At 43.1% G+C, this 21,621-nt stretch overlaps 1 protein-coding gene across 2 annotated transcripts in view; it reads right to left on the minus strand.

The window, feature by feature from the left end:
• Positions 1–21,621, minus strand: part of bbs9 (Bardet-Biedl syndrome 9) — a 266,939-nt gene that overhangs the window by 82,953 nt on the left and 162,365 nt on the right. For both annotated transcript variants that reach the window (XM_088327566.1, XM_088327565.1), the window contains 2 exons: positions 20,014–20,263; positions 825–929 (listed from right to left, as the gene is read on the minus strand). In XM_088327566.1, the coding sequence (XP_088183692.1) occupies positions 825–929; positions 20,014–20,263 (355 nt within the window). The remainder of the gene's footprint in view (positions 1–824; positions 930–20,013; positions 20,264–21,621) is intronic.

Genomic DNA, 21,621 nt, shown 5'->3' on the forward strand with positions numbered 1-21,621 from the left:
TCGGACCGGCCAATCCACCTGAAATGCATGTTTTTGGAATGTGGGAGGAAACCGGAGTGCCCGCAGGAAACCCACGTAAGCACGGGGAGAACATGCAAACTCCGCACAGTAAGTCCGGTAGCTGGATTTGAACCCAAACAGGATGTTCCCAAGACCTTAGAACTGTGCCGCACACGCGCTAACCACTGCCTTGCCGTGCTGCAGTTTTCTGTCCTCATCTCATCTCATCTCGTTAGCTGCACCGCTTATCCTCAATAGGGTCGCGGGGGTGCCGGAGCCCATCCCAGCAATCATCGGGCAGTGGGCAGGGAACACCCTGAACTGGTTGCCAGCCAATCGCAGGGAACACGGGGACAGACAACTCGCTCGCTCATTCACACCTAGGGACAATTTGGACCGGCCAATCCACCTGAAATGCATGTTTTTGGAATGTGGGAGGAAACCGGAGTGCCCGGAGGAAACCCACGCAAGCACGGGGAGAACATATAAACTCCGCACAGGAAGTCTGGAGCTGGATTTGAACCCAAACAGGAGGTTCCCAAGACCTTAAAACTGTGCTGCAGACGCGCTAACCATTTTTCTATCCTATTCTGTTCTATTCAATTCTATTCTATTTTTCTGATCTTGAAACATTAAAATTCAAGCACTTTTAAGGGTTTCAAGCACCCGTATGCACCCTGTACACACCAAAAGCTAACAAAAGAAGAGCCCATCAAAAACAAGGAAAGATTTTCAGCGCGTCTGATTTAATCACGGCGCTTTCAACAAAAACTGTCAGTCATTTTCATAAATCTGAGGATGAAGAGGCCGAGTAGAACGAGTACCTTTCTTGACTTTCTTTGAAGGTTGTTTCTTCTTGATGAATTTGGTGGCGTCCTGCGGTTCCGCCGTCTCGTCTCCCGCCAGTTCTGAGATGGGCTCCACGCCACCTGAATAATCCAACATTTAAAAACGTAAGTTATTTTTTTCAACTGAACTTTTTCGAATACCGTATTTTCCCCACTATAAGGCGCACCGGGTTATAGGGCGCATCCTGAAAAAATAGTTTGTGGTCCTATTTTTGACATACATAAGGCGCACCGGATTATAAGGCGCTACAATGGGAACGTCGACAAAACAGTCAGATAGTTCAGTCAAACGTATTACCCCCTTAACATTCCGAAAGCTTGCAAAGACGCAAATAGGTGTCGAGAACAGGTGCGGATGCGGTGTCCGTACGATGTCACTCAAATGCATCGTTCCATCATTCGGAAGGTTAAAGTCTTGGGATTCAAAAAATGCCAACCATTCCTTAGTTTCTATTTTCTTTTTCGCTGGCAACTTTACTGTGCATATGACAATAAACACTTGGAATTGAGTTTAATTTAAAAATAGACACTCCATTCTATCCATTATATGCACCGCTTATCACAGAAACATCGAGTTCAGTCTGAAACAAGATACAGGGATAATATATAGCCGGAGTAGCTCACCGAAGTCGTTGTGTTCATAATAATGTGCAGCCAATGTCCTCTTATATCCATGAGTGGAGTGAATCCAGGAGAATAAAATATTTACAAATACAGTATAGTAAAAAATGCTTTCTGTATGCCGTCAACCACGTGCTATACACATTCATCTTTTTCGGCCAATTGCAGGCTTTGTTTTGCCGTTCAAGCCAATGCCAGCCTGTAAATGATAAAAAGTATCCGCCCCTTGACCTCCAAATAACTTTAGCCAATAGTGATAGATTCAACTGATGATTGACACATCTTTTTTGGCCAATTGCAGGCTTTGTTTTGCCGTTTAAGCCAATGCCAGCCTGTAAATGATAAAAAGGATCCTCCCCTTGACCTCCGAATAACTTTAGCCAATAGTGATCGATTCAAATGATGATTGACACATTGGTTAGCCAATGAAACGCCGGTAAATAAATCCCAGCATACACCGCGGACTACTTGGCGTTCGGGGAAAAATCTAGTCGCCGGCTGCAATTTAGTTGCAAGACTTTGCGACTTAATGTTGTTCCATAAATAAGGCGCACTGTATTATAAGGCGCATGGTCAGCTTTTGAAAAAAATAAAGGCTTTTAGGTTGCTTTATAGTGCGGAAAATATGGTACCTACAGTAGCGGGGTACCCCCAGGATGTTTTCCATTCAAATAATAAGACTTTTTAAGACCTTTTCAAGACCAATGAAATTTGAGACCAATCCTGCACATATTCTGGCATAAAGTATGGGTATGTATGAGGGGGTGAGGTACAGACAGAGATGGCCGGATCCAAGAGGTACCCGGCGGCTGAGGTTTGGTTGGCTGGCACCGTGGACGGGACTGGCCCCAGACCTGGCCGTAGCCAGGCCGATGGGTGGAACTGAAGGGGGCAGGACCAAGACCGCGTGGGACGATTACAGACCACCCAGGCGCTGACTGAACTAGCAGGCCGTTGAGAGGACGGGACTGAGTACAGGGCCCCGGATCCCGACGGGGAAGATCACAGAAGTCCTACTTAAGCACAGTCCTTTCACTCACCTGGGGTCAGTCCGCCAGCGAACCTCTGTTTCTACAAGGCAAGCATTTTGACTCTGACCCCCGTCGGTCCTGCTTTTTTCACTCGTTTTCCGCCAGTCCGTTCTTGATTTCCCCATTTGTCTCCGGCTACGACCTGTTTTTTGACCCCGTCCACGTTCTGATCTCGAATAAAATGACAAAATTTTGTGCAGGCTGGGAGTAACGGAACACATGGAACGGCAAAAATAATAATAATAATTTCCTTTGTATTGTCATTCTTTGTAACAATGTACACAGAACGAAATGTCGATACACCTGACCCGTTGTAGCGAGCAGATGCAGCCGCAGCCAACAGAGGGCGCCGCCATTTTACCAATGTTATAAGTCTTAGGTATGACTCGGCCGAGGCGCGAACAAGCGACCTCCCAGTCTCAAAGCGGGCGCCCTACCATCTAGGCTACTGAGCTGGTAATAATTTCCTTTGTATTGTCATTCTTTGTAACAATGTACACAGAACGAAATGTCGATACACCTGACCCGTTGTAGCGAGCCGATGCAGCCGCAGCCAACAGAGGGCGCCGCCATTTTTACCAATGTTATAAGTCTTAGGTATGACTCGGCCGAGGCGCGAACCAGCGACCTCCCAGTCTCAAAGCGGGCGCCTTACCATCTAGGCTACTGAGCTGGTATAATGATTGATTTTCATTTTGTGAAAAAATGATGTTGGCAAGCTGTTTGGATTTATTTTCATTTTGTTTCTGTCGCGTTTAATGTTCGTTTTGCTGGAGATCAAAGAGATCAAAGCCAGGAGAGAAAGCTTACCACGTGTTGTGAGTCATCATTTGATTACCAACCCATGGGGAAGACGATTTAAGTTGGGGGGGAGATTCCCAGACCAAGGGGATCACTTTGTATCCTGAAACGCCTTTGTAACGTGAGGCAATAGTTTCCCGTTCAGGTACTTTGTAAGATGAAACCTTTGTATGGTGAGCAGGGTTGGGTAGGGTTACTTTAACTTGATTAATTTCAATTACTTTTGGATTACTCCAATACCAAATTTGCTGATAAAAGACAAAATAAACTAAAAATGAATAAAATGACTAAATTTTGTGCAGGCTTGGGGAGTAACGGAATACATGGAACGGCAAAAATGATGATTGATTTTCATTTTGTTTCTGTCGCATTTTATGTTCGTTTTGCTGGAGATCAAAGAGATCAAAGCCAGGAGAGAAAGCTTACCACGTGTTGTGAGTCATCATTTTATTCATATTTGGTTTATTTTGTCTTTTATTAGCATATTTGCTATTGGAGTCATCCAAAAGTCATTGAAAGTAATCCAGTTCAAGTAACCCTACCCAACCCTGGCCATTTCATGTCAGATGATTGATCCAAGAAGAACACAAATGCATGTTTCGCTTTCTCACCGAGCGTCACCCTTTTCTTACCTGATGTTATTGCAAGACCCTAAAACACACATTCCCACCGAAATTGTTAGACAGCATTGAAGGGAGAAGAAAAATGTCCAAATGTCTCCGGCCTTAAAAAAACACCTGCCCAATTAAGAGCGAAGCGTATCCCATTTCAAACAACTGCCCCCGTGTGTCCGTCCCCGACGTACATGTCTACGAGGACGAGAGAATCCGCATGCTGCGTTCTCACCAAACTGAACAAGAGTGGCTTTAGAAAGGCCAGGATAAATATTAGAGGGGCTTAAAGCTAATCTTCACGCACACACATAGGGGGCGGCCACGCTCACATTCTCAGACCACTTCGAGTCGATAGCGGACGCTCCGAGAGGGGACACAAAGGCAACATGTGTGTCGTGGAGTTTTCGGGAAGCGGCGCGGAACCTGGGAATCATCCTCCCGGACGGGAGGAAACGAGGAGGGAGTCAGACGGGAGAGAAAACGAGAAAGAGGAGGGGGAATTAGGAGATAGATTGTGACAACGAAATTGGACGTGGCACTCCAGGTCCACATTTTACAGTGAGGATATAAGGAAAACAAAGAGATAAAGGAACAAAGATGTTTGTACTGTCCTTGTTGTATAGGCTTTGTTTTCCTCCGGAGGGGGTTGTATGAGGGGGTGAGGGACAGACAGAGATGGGCGGATCCAACTAAATGTTTGATCTTACTGTACACACGGTGTAAAATCCCCCAAAACTAACCCTAAACAATGGGAGGAATAAACATGTCATGACCAGAGCAAGCAGTGGACCCAAATGCGTAACGTTCACACAACACTTTATTAAGGCATGGGGGAAGTCAGGGCGAGAGGAAAAGACAGCGATCTGGTGCTTGCTGGACAGGTGGAACAGAAAGCCCCTGCGGCCGGTGACAGGTGGCGAGGCAGACAGGCGGTGCTGGAGAGCAGAGCGTGATCATGGATAGGAGCAAGTAGGGTAGCCGGGGCAGGAGAACGGAGCGTGGATCGGAACAAGTCGGGTAGCTGGGACACGGGAACGAAGCGTGAATTGTAACAAGTCGGGTAGCCGGGACACGAAAACAAAGCGTGATCGTTGATCGGAACAAGTTTGATAGCCGGGACAGGAGAACGGAGCGTGGATCAGAACAAGTCAGGTAGCCGGGACACGGGAACGAAGCGTGGATTGGAACAAGTCGGGTAGCCGGGACACGAGAACGAAGCAAGGTCGGGGATCGGAACAAGTCGGGTAGCTGTGAGTTTTATTCATATTTAGTTTCTTTTGTCTTTTATTAGCATATTTGCTATTGGAGTAATCCAAAAGTCATTGAAAGTAATCAAGTTAAAGTAACCCTACCCAACCCTGCATGAGAATTAGGAAAGAGGGAAAACTGGGTGGAAGATCAGGTAGCAAACAAAAAATAGCATACATGGGAAGGAAGAAGGGAAGAGGAGGAGGAATTAAGATGGTTAAGAACAGTGAAGGACTGAGAAGATGGAAAAAGACAACGAGGAGCAAAAAAGGACGACGAGTGAGGCCAGCTGGATAAGGAACGACGAAAAGGAGCAGTAGACCAAAGGCAAAAAAAAGAACCGAGACGAGACGGTGGGATGAGGAGGACGCTGATGAAGAGGAGGAGACAGGGAGAAGGCACGGCCGGCAGACAAGGCGTCTGATTAATTCACTCCAGGAGCTCCTTAAATCCTGCAGTGATCCCCGGACTCCAGAGGGGATTTGTGTCGGCGCTAACGCGCAAACTCTCGCGCACACGGGCGCACACACAAGCGCACACACACTTGAAATTTTACCTCAAAAATTTAAAACCTAATAATTCGCTACAGTCATTTTCAGTAGTTTGATACCATTTGTGATTTGCTTGGACAATAAAATCCATAAAATTGCCAAGAAAACCCGGAAAACAGGATTTATTTCTTGAAAGAAATGTGCCGAAGGAAATTATCAAATTTGTGTGCCTGTGCGGTCTAGCGAGAGCTATCTTTCATTCGGATTTACTTTGACAGAAGATGCAACAGCACCGACTGGTGGTGCTCCGCGGGATTTTTTTCTATGAAAGAAATGTGCCATAGGAAATTATCCAAATTGTGTGCCTGTGTGGTCTAGCGAGAGCTATCTTTCATGCAGATTTTTTTTTGACAGAAGATGCAACAGCACCAACCGGTGGTGCTCCGTGGGATTTTTCTCTATGAAAGAAATGTGCCATAGGAAATTATCCAATTTGTGTGCCTGTGCGGTCCAGCGATAGCTATCTTTTTCGGATTTACTTTGACAGAAAATGCAACAGCGCCGACTGGCGGTGCTCCGCGGGATTTATTTCCATGAAAGAAATGTACTGTAGGAAAATATCCAATTTGTATGCCTGTGCGGTCTAGCGAGAGCCTTCTTTCATGCAGATTTACTTTGAAAGGAGATGCAACAGCACCGACTAGTGGTGCTCCGCGAGATTTGTTTCTATGAAAGAAATGTGCCGTAGGGAATTATCCAAATTGTGTGCCTGTGCGGTCTAGCGAGAGCTATCTTTTTCGGATTTACTTTGACAGAAGATGCAACAGCACCGACTGGTGGTGCTCCGCGGGATTTTTTTCTATGAAAGAAATGTGCCATAGGAAATTATCCAAATTGTGTGCCTGTGTGGTCTAGCGAGAGCTATCTTTCATGCAGATTTTTTTTGACAGAAGATACAACAGCACCAACCGGTGGTGCTCCGTGGGATTTTTCTCTATGAAAGAAATGTGCCATAGGAAATTATCCAATTTGTGTGCCTGTGCGGTCTAGCGAGAGCTATCTTTTTCGGATTTACTTTGACAGAAAATGCAACAGCACCGACCGGTGGTGCTCCGCGGGATTTTTTTTAATGAAAGAAATGTGCCTTGGCTCAAAAAATTTCAGTATCATATATCATAACATACTACCGTAAATTCCGGACTACTTTTTTCCCAAACCTTCAGCCCTGCTACTTATTCAGTGATGCGGCCAATTTATGTCATTTTTCTAACAGCCGCCAGCGGCGCTCGAGTACAAAAGGTAAGATTTAGACCGGTGGAATATATGCGCCGAGGAAGACTGCAACTTCTTGGCTTGTGCATACAGTAAATTAAATTAGCGTAAACATACCCTCATCACATGACGCAGCTTTCAAGCTAAACGCAATCGAGCAGTCCGATAAAGATGGAGTCGGAGCTACTGCAAGTAAACTTTATTTTGCGAGCGTGTTGCTAACGTGTTTTTGAATAAGGGAGCGTGGGACGACGTCTATATGACATAGTCTCTCTCCCATTCTGGGGAAGACGACTTTGATGACGTCAGTTATAAGGAGGAAGATGAGGACGGTTTACCGTAATTACTACAAGTACAGTATGTTTTTTTAACAGAGCCGTTTACTGTATTGCGAGCGTGTTGCTAGTAGCGTTTTGCTACCCTTCACAGGCACGGTTTGGGATGAAAGTTATAATATTATTAGTAAAGCTTTGAAAACTCTCTCGGTGTACCGTCTTTCTTTGTAAATATGTGTAACCATGTATAATATGTATTTGCAACTGTATATTTTTGTAATGTATTTATTTTAGAAACTTATTCTGATATGTTTTGCACGAGCAAATGAGAAAGAAGGGGCGGGGCAAACGGGGGCTGACGGGAAGTGGAGTAAAGGTGAGACGTGTTTGTGGACGCGGCCGACAATAGTGGATATATATTTTTCCCACCCTTACCTTTGGAAATATACATTTTTTTCCCTTGGATTATTTTCAACGGGACCCGGACTCTGCAGGTCTGCATCAAACCTTAAGTACCGGTATCATTTTCCGTACATTTTGCCGGCTGTGGTTTTTGGACTGTGTACTTTATGTTCAGTTACAATCGCAGGACTCAAAGTCGGGTTTGGGTTAAATTTGTGATTGTGTTACATGTTTTGATGTGGGCGCATGCGGCTTATATACAGGTGCGGCTTGTGTAAGTACAAAAGCGGTTATCCTCTCAAAATGTTGTGGGTGCGGCTTATAATCAGGTGCGTTCTATAGTCCGGAATTTACGGTATTTTTCAATCAAATTAATGACTATTTTCGAATTCCGAATCACTGAAATAGCATCCAGACGGAAGCTGATTCTGGTATTTTGCACTATTGGAAGTATTGATACCTCCTTACAATAAGGCTGGTATCATCGTCGATATCAGTGGCGAGTACTGTTGCCGATACCGGTACTAGATATCGTCACTCGGCAATTTCGACTCTTGACTAAAATGACTACGTTATGAAACGTTTTTTAATTATATGTTGGTCCTAAATGTTTTATTTTAAAATTTTACATTTAAAATAGAGCGGAGCGGGGACAGGAGAGCGGAGCGTGGTCGGAGATCGGAACAAGTCGGGTAGCCGGGACAGGAGAACGAAGCGTGGTCGGAGATTGGAACAAGTCAGGTAGACGGGACGGGAAAACGGAGCGAGGTCAGAGATCGGAACATGTCGGGTAGCCGGGATGGGAGAACGAAGCGTGGTCGGAGATCGGAACAAGTCAGGAGAACGGAGCGTGATCGTGGATCGGAACAAGTCAGGTAGACGGGACGGGAAAACGGAGCGAGGTCGGAGATCGGAACATGTCGGGTAGCTGGGATGAGAGAACGAAGCGTGGTCGGAGATCGGAACAAGTCAGGAGAACGGAGCGTGATCGTGGATCGGAACAAGTCAGGTAGCCGGGACGGGAAAAAGGAGCGTGGTCGGAGATCGGAACATGTCGGGTAGGCGGGATGAGAGAACGAAGAGTGGTCGGAGATCGGAACAAGTCAGGAGAACGGAGCGTGATCGTGGATCGGAACAAGTCAGGTAGCCGGGACGGGAGAACGGAGCGTGGTCGAAGATCGGAACATGTCGGGTAGCCGGGATGGGAGAACGAAGAGTGGTCGTGGATCGGAACAAATCGGGTAGCCGGGATGGGAGAACGAAGCGTGGTCGTGGATCGGAACAGATTCAACTTTTGAGCGCTTGATATCAAAAGGACTAGTACTACCCCCCAAAAAGATGGATTTTTTTACCTTTAGGTTACTGAAGGTACATTTCAATAATAGCAATTTGCTATCACTATTAATCATAGCCTGATACCGGTATTTTGTATCAACAATCGCCCATTATTACTTCTAACTTATGTTTTCTAAATGCTTTATAAATGTCATGAATCGTTTAAAAGTCATAAATGTAATTCTATATAATTGTGATCGTGTTTTAAAATGTTGAATGTACTAGAGAAGATTTGTATCGCTTCTTTAGACTGATACCAATAATCAAGTCTTGAGTACCATAAATCGATCGCAATAGTATGCCCAAAGAAGAACATTTCTAACAAGTTGGGTAGCCGGGACATGAGAACGGAGCGTGGTCGGAGATCGGAACATGTCGGGTAGCCGGGACGGGAGAGCGGAGCGTGGTCGGAGATCGGAACAGGTCGGGTAGCCGGGACGGGAGAACGGAGCGTGGTCGGAGATCGGAACATGTCGGGAAGCCGGGACGGGAAAACGGAGCGTGGTCGGAAATCGGAACAAGTCGGGTAGCCGGGACGGGAGAACGAAGCGTGATCGTGGATCGGAACAAGTCGGGTAGCCGGGACGGGAAAACGGAGCGTGGTCGGGGATCGGAAAAGGTCGGGTAGCCGGGACGGGAGAACGGAGCGTGGTCGGAGATCGGAACATGTCGGGTAGCCGGGATGGGAGAACGAAGGGTGGTCGGGGATCGGAACAAATCGGGTAGCCGGGACGGGAGAACGAAGCGTGGTCGTGGATCGGAACAAGTCGGAAAGCTGGGACAGGAGAACGAAGCGTGGTCGGAGATCGGAAAAAGTCGGGTAGCCGGGATAGGAGAACAGAGTGTGGTCGGAGATCGGAACATGTCGGGTAGCCGGGATGGGTGTACGAAGCGTGGTCGGAGATCGGAACATGTCGGGTAGTCGGGATGGGAGAACGAAGCGTGGTCGTGGATCGGAACAAGTCGGGTAGCCGGGACAGGAGAACGAAGCGTAGTCGGAGATCGGAACAAGTCGGGTAGCCGGAATGGGGCGAACGAAGCATGATCGTGGATTTTTTTTGTATTTTGTAGAAAAATACGACAGTTTGTAAGGGCATGGAGCCCTGACAGGTATAGTTCCGCTTGATCGCGCTCCCAAAAATGTGATGAATAAAAACGAAACCAAGGGCTGGAAGAAGGCTCAGGTCGGACGTTCGGGACGACGCTTTAGTGGAAGGAACGGGTCCCGAAATACCTCCGGCGTGCGTTTTGCTTCTCATCAGCGCATTCCTGCTTTATTCCGGGAGGCTGCGGCCTGGACGTGAGGGTGACACGGCTTTGCCGACAGCGCCAATTTGCCTGCGGCCTTTGTGCTATTTACGGCCTCCTGGCGAGTACGCAAACACGCATAAATAAACACACACAGGAAGAAGACATTCCTCAAGACCCGGCGCAACAGTGACAAACAACTATTACTCTGTCGTCGAACTGAGTAGTTACTGTATCCAAATATTAAAAATGATTTGAAGTGATTGATAAGTGATCGTTTGGCTTTGATTGGCTCCCTGTCCCGATTTAAACCCAGTCCTGTCACTTTCCTGTTGTCAGTCCGTCTGCGAACCTCTGTTGATACAAGGCAAGCCTTTTGACTCCCGCCTGTCCCGTTTTTGCTCCCGTTTTCCCACCTGTCCATTTATGATTCCCCAGTCTGTCTCCGGCTACGACCTGTTTTTTTGTTCCCGACCACGTCTGCTCTCCCGTCCCGGCTGACGACCCGTTTCTGAGCACGTTTTTGCTCTCCAGTCCAGGCTTAAGACCCGTTTCTGACCCTGACCACGTTTTTGCTCTCCTGTTCCTATTCAAACCCTGTCCTGTCACTCTCCTGTTGTCAGTCTGTCTGCGAACTTCTGTTGATACAAGGCAAGCCTTTTTGAATCTGACTCCCGCCTGTCCCGTTTTTCGCTCCCGTTTTTCCACCTGTCCGTTCCTGATTCTCCAGTCTGTCTCCGGCTACAACCTGTTTTTTTGTTCCTGACCACGTCTGCTCTCCCGTCCCGGCTTACGACCCGTTTCTGAGCATGTATTTGCACTCCTGTCCCGGCTTATGACCCGTTTCTGACCCTGACCCCGTTTTTGCTCTCCTGTCCCTATTCAAACCCTGTCCTGTCACTCTCCTGTTGTCAGTCCGTCTGCGAACCTTTGTTGATACAAGGCAGGCCTTTTGACTCTGACTCCCGCCTGTCCTGTTTCAGGGGACAGACAGGACTGGGTTTAAATACTGACAGGGAGCCAATCAGAACCCGCAGCAGTTCGCGCCGAATGAGCGGGCAAAGCAGTCACATCAGTAATCATGAATCGAATGTTACGCTAACAAAATTTGAAATTGAGAAAATCTACAAAAAAGTGAAGCACTTCATTAATCTCTCATTCCAAACACTCTACTAAAATGGTTAGCCAGTCAATAGGATTGGACATTCACTGTAAGAAATAGCATTAGCTAGCATTAGCACTTGCTAAAATGAAGTCTTGTACCACCAGGTTTGATTATTGATTTCTTACAAGTTCTGTAACTTTTTGTTCCACGTTGCCAGGTCCAATTTAAGATGCACCAATGTGTCCATCCGGCTGTGCTACATCCGAAGTCACAGGTGTCAAACAGGCGGCCCGTGGGCCAGATCAGGCCCGCTAAGGGATTGAATCCGGCCCGCGAGAAAACACTCAGTGAAGCGCAAGAGAAAAACAAGCTGCAGGTTGAAATAGGTCAACTTGATGTTGCCAAAGCCAGGTGCCTCAAACAATGACACTCTCTCTCTCTCTCTCTCTCTCTCTCTCTCTCTCTCTCTCTTTTCCACCCCTTTCCTCCCACTCTCTGTCTCTCTCTCTTTCACTCTCTGTGTCTTTATTTTTCCCTTCCTTTGTTGCTCTTTGTCTCTTTCTCTCTGTGTGTCTTTTTAACTTCATTTGGTCTAACTTCCTTTTTCCTTTTCTCTCTTTTCTCTTTCTCTCTTCCTACCCTTCGCACTTTCTTTTCTCTTTTCTCTCCCTCTGTCTTTCTGTTTCTCTTTGGATTTTTCTTCCTCTCCCTTTATTTCTTTCTTTCTCTCTCTCTCTCTCTCTCTCTCTCTCTCTCTCTCTCTCTCTCTCTCTCTCTCTCTCTCTCTCTTTCTTTTCCACCCCTTTTCTCCCACTCTGTCTCTGTTTCTTTTACTCTACGTCTCTCTGTTTTTCTCTTCCTGTGTTGCTCTTTGTCTCTTTCTCTCTGTGTGTCTTTTTAACTTCATTTGCTCTAACTTCCCTTTTCCTTTTCTCTCTTTTCTCTTTCTCTCTTCCTACCCTTCACGCTTTCTTTTCTCTTTTCTCTCCTTATGTCTTTCTGTTTCTCTTTGGATTTCTTTCTTTCTCTCCCTTTCTTTCTCTCTCGCTCTCTCTCTGTCTCTTTCTCTCTCTCTCTCTTTCTTTTCCACCCCTTTCCTCCCACTCTGACTGTCTCTTTCACTCTCTGTGCCTCTCTTTTTCTCTTCCTTTGTTGCTCTTTGTCTCTTTCTCTCTCTGTGTCTTTTAACCTCTTTTGCTTTAACTTCCTTTTTTCCTTTTCTCTCTTTTCTCTTTCTCTCTTCCTACCCTTCGCGCTTTCTTTTCTCTTTTCTCTCCTGTCTTTCTATTTCTCTTTGGATTTCTTTCTTCCTCTCCCTTTCCCCCACGCTGTCCGTCTCTTTCACTCTCTGTGTTTCTCTTTTTCTCTTTCTTTGTTGCTCTTTGTCTCTTTCTCTCTCTGTGTCTTTTAACCTCTCTTGCTCTAACTTCCTTTTTTCCTTTTCTCTCTTTTCTCTTACTCTCTTCATACCCTTCGTGCTTTCTTTTCTCTTTTCTCTCCTTCTGTCTTTCTATTTCTCTTTGGATTTCTTTCTTCCTCTCCCTTTCTTTTCCCCCTCTCTCATGACTTTTTATCTTTTGTTTCTCACCCTCTCTCCCTCCTTTTCCCTCCCTCTTTCTCTTATTTCTTTATCTCTCTTTTTCTTTCTCTTTAATCTACTCGTCCAGCCCCCGACAGAATGTTTGTTCCCCCGAGTTCAAATGAGTTTGACACCCCTGTCCCAAGTGCTTCCGTGCATGATGACATCATAGACAATATTTGATATTTCCTGCATCTTAATTATCGATCGCCCGGCGTTTATTTATAGAAGCGCCCGGGGAGTTCTACTCTTCAATTTGTAAACGCCGCAGAGTCGCAACAAAGACAGCTGCGCCGAGACTCGACGCGCACACGCGAGTATACGATGCATGCGAGGGGACGTCATCGCAAATTCGACATATGCTAAACACACAAGAGCGTACAGAGAAGCCATCTTCTTCCCTCTCTTTAAGTCCAAAATAGACTCCGGCCTCAAACCACAGCTAGCAGTGCGGCCTTGCCAAAATAACTAACACGCACATCTGCACGCAGACACACGGGTACTGTAGGGGCAGTACACACACGTTACTTTGAGATTTATAATAATAATAATAATTTCCTTGTATTGTCATTCTGTGTAACAATGTACACAGAACGAAATGTCGATTGCACCTGACCCGTTGTAGCGAGCCGATGCAGCCGCAGCCAACAGAGGGCGCCGCCGACCACTTTTTAAGTCTTAGGAATGACTCGGCCGGGGCGCGAACCCGAACCTCCCAGTCTCAAAGCGGGCGCCTTACATTAGATAGATAGATAGATAGCTAGATAGATAGATAGATACTTTGTCCATACCAGAGAGAAAGAGATAGATAGATAGATAGATGTCTAGATAGATAGATAGATAGATAGATAGATAGATAGATAGATAGATAGATAGATAGATAGATAGATAGATAGATAGATAGATCGACAGATAGATAGATAGATAGATAGATAGATAGATAGATAGATAGATAGATAGATAGATAGATAGATAGATAGATAGATAGATAGATAGATAGATAGATAGATACTTTGTTCATACCAGAGAGAAAGAGATAGATAGATAGATAGATAGATAGATAGATAGATAGATAGATAGATAGATAGATAGATAGATAGATAGATAGATAGATAGATAGATAGATAGATAGATAGATAGATAGATAGATAGATAGATAGATAGATAGATAGATAGATAGATACTTTGTTCATACCAGAGAGAAAGAGATAGATAGATAGATAGATGTCTAGATAGATGTCTAGATAGATAGATAGATAGATAGATAGATAGATAGATAGATAGATAGATAGATAGATAGATAGATAGATAGATAGATAGATAGATAGATAGATAGATAGATAGATAGATAGATAGATAGATAGATACTTTGTTCATACCAGAGAGAAAGAGATAGATAGATAGATAGATAGATAGATAGATAGATAGATAGATAGATAGATAGATAGATAGATAGATAGATAGATAGATAGATAGATAGATAGATAGATAGATACTTTGTTCATACCAGAGAGAAAGAGATAGATAGATAGATAGATAGATAGATAGATAGATAGATAGATAGATAGATAGATAGATAGATAGATAGATAGATAGATAGATAGATAGATAGATAGATAGATAGATAGATACTTTGTTCATACCAGAGAGAAAGAGATAGATAGATAGATAGATAGATAGATAGATAGATAGATAGATAGATAGATAGATAGATAGATAGATAGATAGATAGATAGATAGATAGATAGATAGATAGATAGATAGATAGATACTTTGTTCATACCAGAGAGAAAGAGATAGATAGATAGATAGATAGATAGATAGATAGATAGATAGATAGATAGATAGATAGATAGATAGATAGATAGATAGATAGATAGATAGATAGATAGATAGATAGATAGATAGATAGATAGATAGATAGATACTTTGTTCATACCAGAGAGAAAGAGATAGATAGATAGATAGATAGATAGATAGATAGATAGATAGATAGATAGATAGATAGATAGATAGATAGATAGATAGATAGATAGATAGATAGATAGATAGATAGATAGATACTTTGTTCATACCAGAGAGAAAGAGATAGATAGATAGATAGATAGATAGATAGATAGATAGATAGATAGATAGATAGATAGATAGATAGATAGATAGATAGATAGATAGATAGATAGATAGATAGATAGATAGATAGATAGATAGATAGATAGATGGTATCTAAATAGATGGATAGATGTCTGGATAGACAGACAGACAGACAGACAGACAGACAGACATAGATGTCTAGATAGATAGATGTCTAGATGTTTAGATGTCTAGATAGATAGATAGATAGATGTCTAGATGTGTGGATATATGTCTAGATGTCTAGATAGATAGATAGATAGATGTCTAGATAGATAGATGGATGGATGGATAGATAGATGTCTAGATAGATGTCTAGATGTCTATATAGATGTCTAGATGTTTAGATGTCTAGATAGATAGATGTCTAGATGTCTATATAGATGTTTAGATGTCTGAATGTCTAGATGTCTAGATAGATGTCTAGCTGTCTATATAGATGTTTAGATGTCTGAATGTCTAGATGTCTAGATAGATGTCTAGATAGATGTCTAGATAGATAGATGTCTAGATGTCTAGATAGATAGATAGATGTCTAGATAGATGGATGGATGGATAGATAGATGTCTAGATAGATGTTTAGATGTCTAGGTAGATAGATAGATGTCTAGATAGATAGATGTCTAGATGTCTATATAGATGTCTATATAGATGTCTAGATGTTTAGATGTCTAGATGTCTAGATAGATAGATAGATAGATGTCTGGATAGATAGATGCGTGTCTAGTTAGATAGATGTCTAGATAGATAAATAGATGTCAAGATGTCTAGATGTCTAGATAGATAGATAGATAGATAGATAGATAGATAGATAGATAGATATAGATAGATAGATCGTGTCTCTGTTTGCCCTAACAGCGCAGAAAGGCTGCCTTACATATTGAGTTGAACCTGCTACAATTAGTTAATTAAGCATCACTGTTGAGATAAGGCTGCATTAACTCTTAAAACAAACCTACTTTTACTAGTTGAATATGCCTTAATTGTTGAATTAAAGCTGCTTTAACTCTTGAGTTAAATCTGTTTGAACTTGTTGAATAAGCTTTAAATGTTGAGTTAAGGCTGCCTTAAGTATTGAGTTGAACCTGTTACAATTAGTTAATTAAGCATGACTGTTGAGTTAAGGCTCCATTAACTCTTGAGACAAACCTACTTTTACTAGTTGAATATGCTTTAATTGTTGAGTTAAGGCTGCTTTAACTCTTGAATTAAATCTGTTTGAACTAGTTGAATACACTTTAAATGATGAGTTAAGGCTGATTTAACTCTTGAGTTTAATCTGTTTAAACTAGTTAAATAAGCTTTAAATGTTGAGTTAAGGCTGCCTCAACTCTTGAACACTGTAAATGTGTTAAGGCTGCCTTAAATATTGAGTTGAACTTGCTCCAATTAGTTAGATAAGCATTACTGTTGAGTTAAGGCTGCATTAACTCTTGAGTTAAATCTGTTTTAACTGGTTGAATGAGCTTTAAATGTTGAGTTAAATCTGTTTTAACTAGTCAAATAAGCTTTTAGTGTTGCAATAAGGCTGCCTCCAATATTGAGTTGAAACTGCTACAATTAGTTAATTAAGCATTACTGTTAAGGCTGCATTAACTTTTGAGTTAAATCTGTTTAATTAGTCAAATAAGCTTTAACTGTTGAGTTAAGGCTGCCTCAACTCTTGAACACTGTAAATGTGTTAAGGCTACCTTAAATATTGAGTTGAACTTGCTCCAATTAGTTAATTAAGCATTACTGTTGAGTTAAGGCTGCATTAACTCTTGAGTTAAATCTGTTGTAACTGGTTGACTGAGCTTTAAATGTTGAGTTAAATCTGTTTTAACTAGTCAAATAAGCTTTTAGTGTTGCGTTAAGCCTGCCTTAAATATTGAGTTGAACCTGCTACAATTAGTTAATTAAGCATTACTTTTAAGGCTGCATTAACTCTGGAGTTAAATCTGTTTTAACTAGTCAAATGAGCTTTAACTGTTGAGTTAAGGCTGTTTTAACTCTTGAGATAAATTTGTTTTAACTCGTCAACTAAGCTTTAAGTGTTGAGTTAAGGCTGCCTTAAATATTGAGTTGAACCGGCTACAATTAGTTAATTAAGCATTACTGTTAAGGCTGCATTAACTCTTGAGTTAAATCTGTTGTAACTTGTTGACTGAGCTTTATATGTTGAGTTAAATCTGTTTTAACTAGTCAAATAAGCTTTTAGTGTTGCGTTAAGCCTGCCTTAAATATTGAGTTGAACCTGCTACAATTAGTTAATTAAGCATTACTGTTAAGGCTGTATTAACTCTGGAGTTAAATCTGTTTTAACTAGTCAAATAAGCTTTAACTGTTAAGTTAAGGCTGCCTCAACTCTTGAACACTGTAAATGCGTTAAGGCTGCCTTAATATTGAGTTGAACTTATTCCAATTGGTTAATTAAGCATTACTGTTCAGTTAAGGCTGCATTAACTCTCGAGTTAAATCTGTTTTAACTAGTTAAATAAGCCTTAACTGTTGAGTTAAGGCGGCCTCAACTCTTGAACACTGTAAATGCGTTAAGGCTGCCTTAATATTGAGTTGAACTTATTCCAATTGGTTAATTAAGCATTACTGTTCAGTTAAGGCTGCATTAACTCTTGAGTTAAATCTGTTTTAACTAGTTAAATAAGCCTTAACTGTTGAGTTAAGGCGGCCTCAACTCTTGAACACTGTAAATGCGTTAAGGCTGCCTTAATATTGAGTTGAACTTATTCCAATTGGTTAATTAAGCATTACTGTTCAGTTAAGGCTGCATTAACTCTCGAGTTAAATCTGTTTTAACTAGTTAAATAAGCCTTAACTGTTGAGTTAAGGCGGCCTCAACTCTTGAACACTGTAAATGCGTTAAGGCTGCCTTAATATTGAGTTGAACTTATTCCAATTGGTTAATTAAGCATTACTGTTCAGTTAAGGCTGCATTAACTCTCGAGTTAAATCTGTTTTAACTAGTTAAATAAGCCTTAACTGTTGAGTTAAGGCGGCCTCAACTCTTGAACACTGTAAATGCCTTTATATTGTACACTTCCACTTGTTACAGTTGAGCCAGAAACATTTCCTTTCTGGAAAAGGTACACTAAAAAAAAAGCTGCAAATTAATGAGAGTGTTGATTTTATGTATCACCGCGTGTGTCCAGTTCAAGCCCCTGTTGGACTCAGGAATGTTCTACTCGCCAAAAGCTATCATTTACACTCAATTATGGAGCAACACCCACTCGCGTGTTTAGGGAGGCAAAAGTTTGCCGCCGGTGTCGTTTGGAAACGTAAACAAGTGTGCACCTTAACGGCTGGGTTAAAAAGCAACATCTGAGATGGCAAATAAATTGTTTATAGCCGCTTTTTGGGACCACTGGCGCTGCACCGAAGGCGACGGGGATACACAAATGTCAACACAAGCACACAGAAACAGTGTTCTGGTTTGCCCGCGTCCCTAGATGCATGACTGGGAGGTCGCTGGTTCGCGCCTCGGCCGAGTCATACCTAAGACTTATAACATTGGTAAAATGGCGGCGCCCTCTGTTGGCTGCGGCTGCATCGGCTCGCTACAACGGGTCAGGTGTATCGACATTTTGTTCTTACAAAGAATGACAATACAAAGGAAATTATTATTATTATTATTATTATTATTTTTGCTGGGGACGCATCGTGTCAAATCAACGTGCGTCCCCGGGACGCAACTTTTTTGACACCAAATTGTCATTATCATTTTTTAACAAAGATTTACCGCATTCCAAACTTTTCTTCAGGCAGATCCGCCATTGTTGTTTTGGTCTCGCGGTTCGAGTTTTCATCCGCACGCCGATCTCTGGTTCGAGTTGTGTAGTGAAAGTCTGTCTCTTTTTAGAGAACCGTCTTTTTCGGCTCAACTCACTAAAGAGCCGGCTCTCCAACGGCTCACTTGCTTTGATGCATTATATTATGAATGATTATGTTGTATAAGTCGGTCGGGGCAGCATGGCGTGTGTGCGGCACAGTTCATGTCATGGGAACCTCCTGCGTGGGTTCAAATCCAGCTCCAGACTTCCTGTGCGGAGTTTGTATGTTCTCCCCGTGCGTCCGTGGGTTTCCTCCGGGCACTCCGGTTTCCTCCCACATTCCAAAAACATGCATTTCAGGTGAATTGGCCGGTCCAAATTGTCCCTAGGTGTGAATGGGCGAGTGAGTTGTCTGTCCCCGTGTGCCCTGCGATTGGCTGGCAACCAGTTCAGGGTGTCCCCTGCCCACTGCCCGGAGATGGCTGGGATGGGCTCCAGCCCCCCCGCGGCCCTAATGAGGATAAGCGGTACAGCTAATGAGATGAGATGAGATGAAGTTGGTCGGGTAGGGTTATTTTAACTGGATTACTTTCAATGACTTTTGGATGACTCCAATACCAAATATGCTAATAAAAGACAAAAGAAACTAAATATAAGTAAAATATCTCAATTTTGTGCAGGCTTGGGGAGTAACGGAATACACGGAATGGCAAAAATGATGTTGGCAAGCAGTTTGGATTGATTTTCATTTTGTTTCTGTCGCATTTGATGTTCGTTTTGCCGGAGATCAAAGAGATCAAAGCCAGAAGAGAAAGCTTACCGCGTGTTGTGAGTCATCATTTTATTCATATTTAGTTTCTTTTGTCTTTTATTAGCATATTTGGTAATGGAGTCATCCAAAAGTCATTGAAAGTAATCCAGTAAAAGTAACCCTATCCAACCCTGCACTTTTGTACCAGCTGATGAACTAGTTACATCCCTGCTTAAAATGCAATATATTCTTCACATCTTTACAGTGTTGGAAGGTTTCAGAAGTATTTATGCCATATTTGTAATCCTACAGAAACTATATTGAAACGGAAATATATTTCCGTACACCATATTTTCAATTTGTAAACATTTTGCGGAGAGCGTCAGGAGCTACTTTGCAGCGCTAAAGGGACGCATGTGGCTCCTGCGCCACTGATTGCCGACCCCCCGCATTATACCTTACATGACCTAAAAAGAAAAAGGGACTTGGACTTACCAGGGGCCGCCAAGTTCTGAACCTGCGCAGGGACTTGGACGTTGGCCTCGGAGGCCAGCGTCAGGCGTCCCCCTTTGCCCAGGCGCTCACACAGCAGCGTGATGTGCTTCTTGAGGCGGGCCGTGTCTCGGGGCAGGCCTAGAACCGGACCCCCTGCCTGGGCTAGTGTGGTGGCTTGGTCCTTAGGGCTCCGGGACAGACACGTCCTCAGGAGGTGGGACACAGCCGCATCACAGCTTTCCTCCCAGCCCTGACAGTGGATGAAAGAAACCTATGAATTAATTTCTAGGATGTCGTTAAACTTTCTAGATCATCAGCGTTTCATTGCCTGCCTTCTCCCCTCCCTGATGGACATCTACTTCACTTGGTGCCTTAGCAGAGCCTAAAACTTCATCAAGGACAGGTTACCTCCAGGAGCAGAGCTCTTTGACCTGCTGTCCTCTGAAAGGCACTACAGGTGCATCAGAGTAAGAACTTTCAGAACTTTTAGGTTCCTTCCGAAACGCCTTACCACCCTGAACTCCAATTTCCAGGATTCGTGAGCATAATGTTATGTACAACTGCCACTGTGAACATGCGCCTATTTATTAGATATATCAATGTATTGTCTTTGACAATTTGTATCCTTTTGTTAACCATTTTAAATTGTTTTAGTTGAAATGAAACGAGAAATCTTCCGATTTCGTTTTTCTTGTATAGTGACAATAAAGGCCATTCGTGTCATGAACCAGAACTGGATCAGGACCCAAATGCGTGACGTTCTCACACAAGCTTTTATTTTACGGTAAATGGGGAGTCATGCACGTTAGGCAGCGGTCTGGCGTGGATAGACAGGAAGCCAGAAACCGACAATTGCCCGAGCAGATATCGGATCGATGGGGGTCGAGACAGAGACAGAGAGGATTAATATAGAGACATAATATTGAAATTAGACAGGACAAACTAGACTGGAACAAAAACTGGAGAGAATGATGTACAGGACAAAAGTAGATGGGAACGAAACTGGAGATTGATATTAAACAGGACAAAATAAACGGGAACAATACCGGACAGGAAATACCAACAATGAACTTAAATAGAAGGAAAGCCAATCTGTCAACGAGCCGCAGCTGGCGCCACACAGGCGGGCCAATTGGGCGCGATGGCAACTGTGACAATTCGTTCATTCATTCATTCATTCATTTATAGTAACCGAAATCAGAGGATCAACGTCAGTCGTATTCAGTGTTTTAAACAAGTCAATTTATTATTATTACACATCACTAACAAGTATATTTGGGTGATTCATGTTTTTCATGTTATCACCTGTGCCTGCTCCTTTATAAAATACTATACGTAGCCATAATACAATACAACTTTTACTTATATCTGTACATTCAAGGAAACTGTGCGGGTCCGATGTATCGACATTTCGTTCTGTATACACGTGTACTAGAATGACAATAAAGTAGATCTGAATCTGAATCTGAATCTTTAGCGCCAACTGCCTCGGACTTTGATTGGCTCTCTGTCCCTATTTAAACTCCCGTCTTTCTGTCCCCGGTGGTCAGTCCGTCTGCGAACCTCAGTTTACCCTAGGTAAGCCTTTTTCGACCCTGACTCCCACCT

This window comes from Urocampus carinirostris, chromosome 2 (genome assembly GCF_059441175.1).
Source record: "Urocampus carinirostris isolate Australia breed hairy pipefish chromosome 2, RoL_Ucar_1.0, whole genome shotgun sequence".
Classification (NCBI taxonomy): Eukaryota; Metazoa; Chordata; class Actinopteri; order Syngnathiformes; family Syngnathidae; genus Urocampus; species Urocampus carinirostris.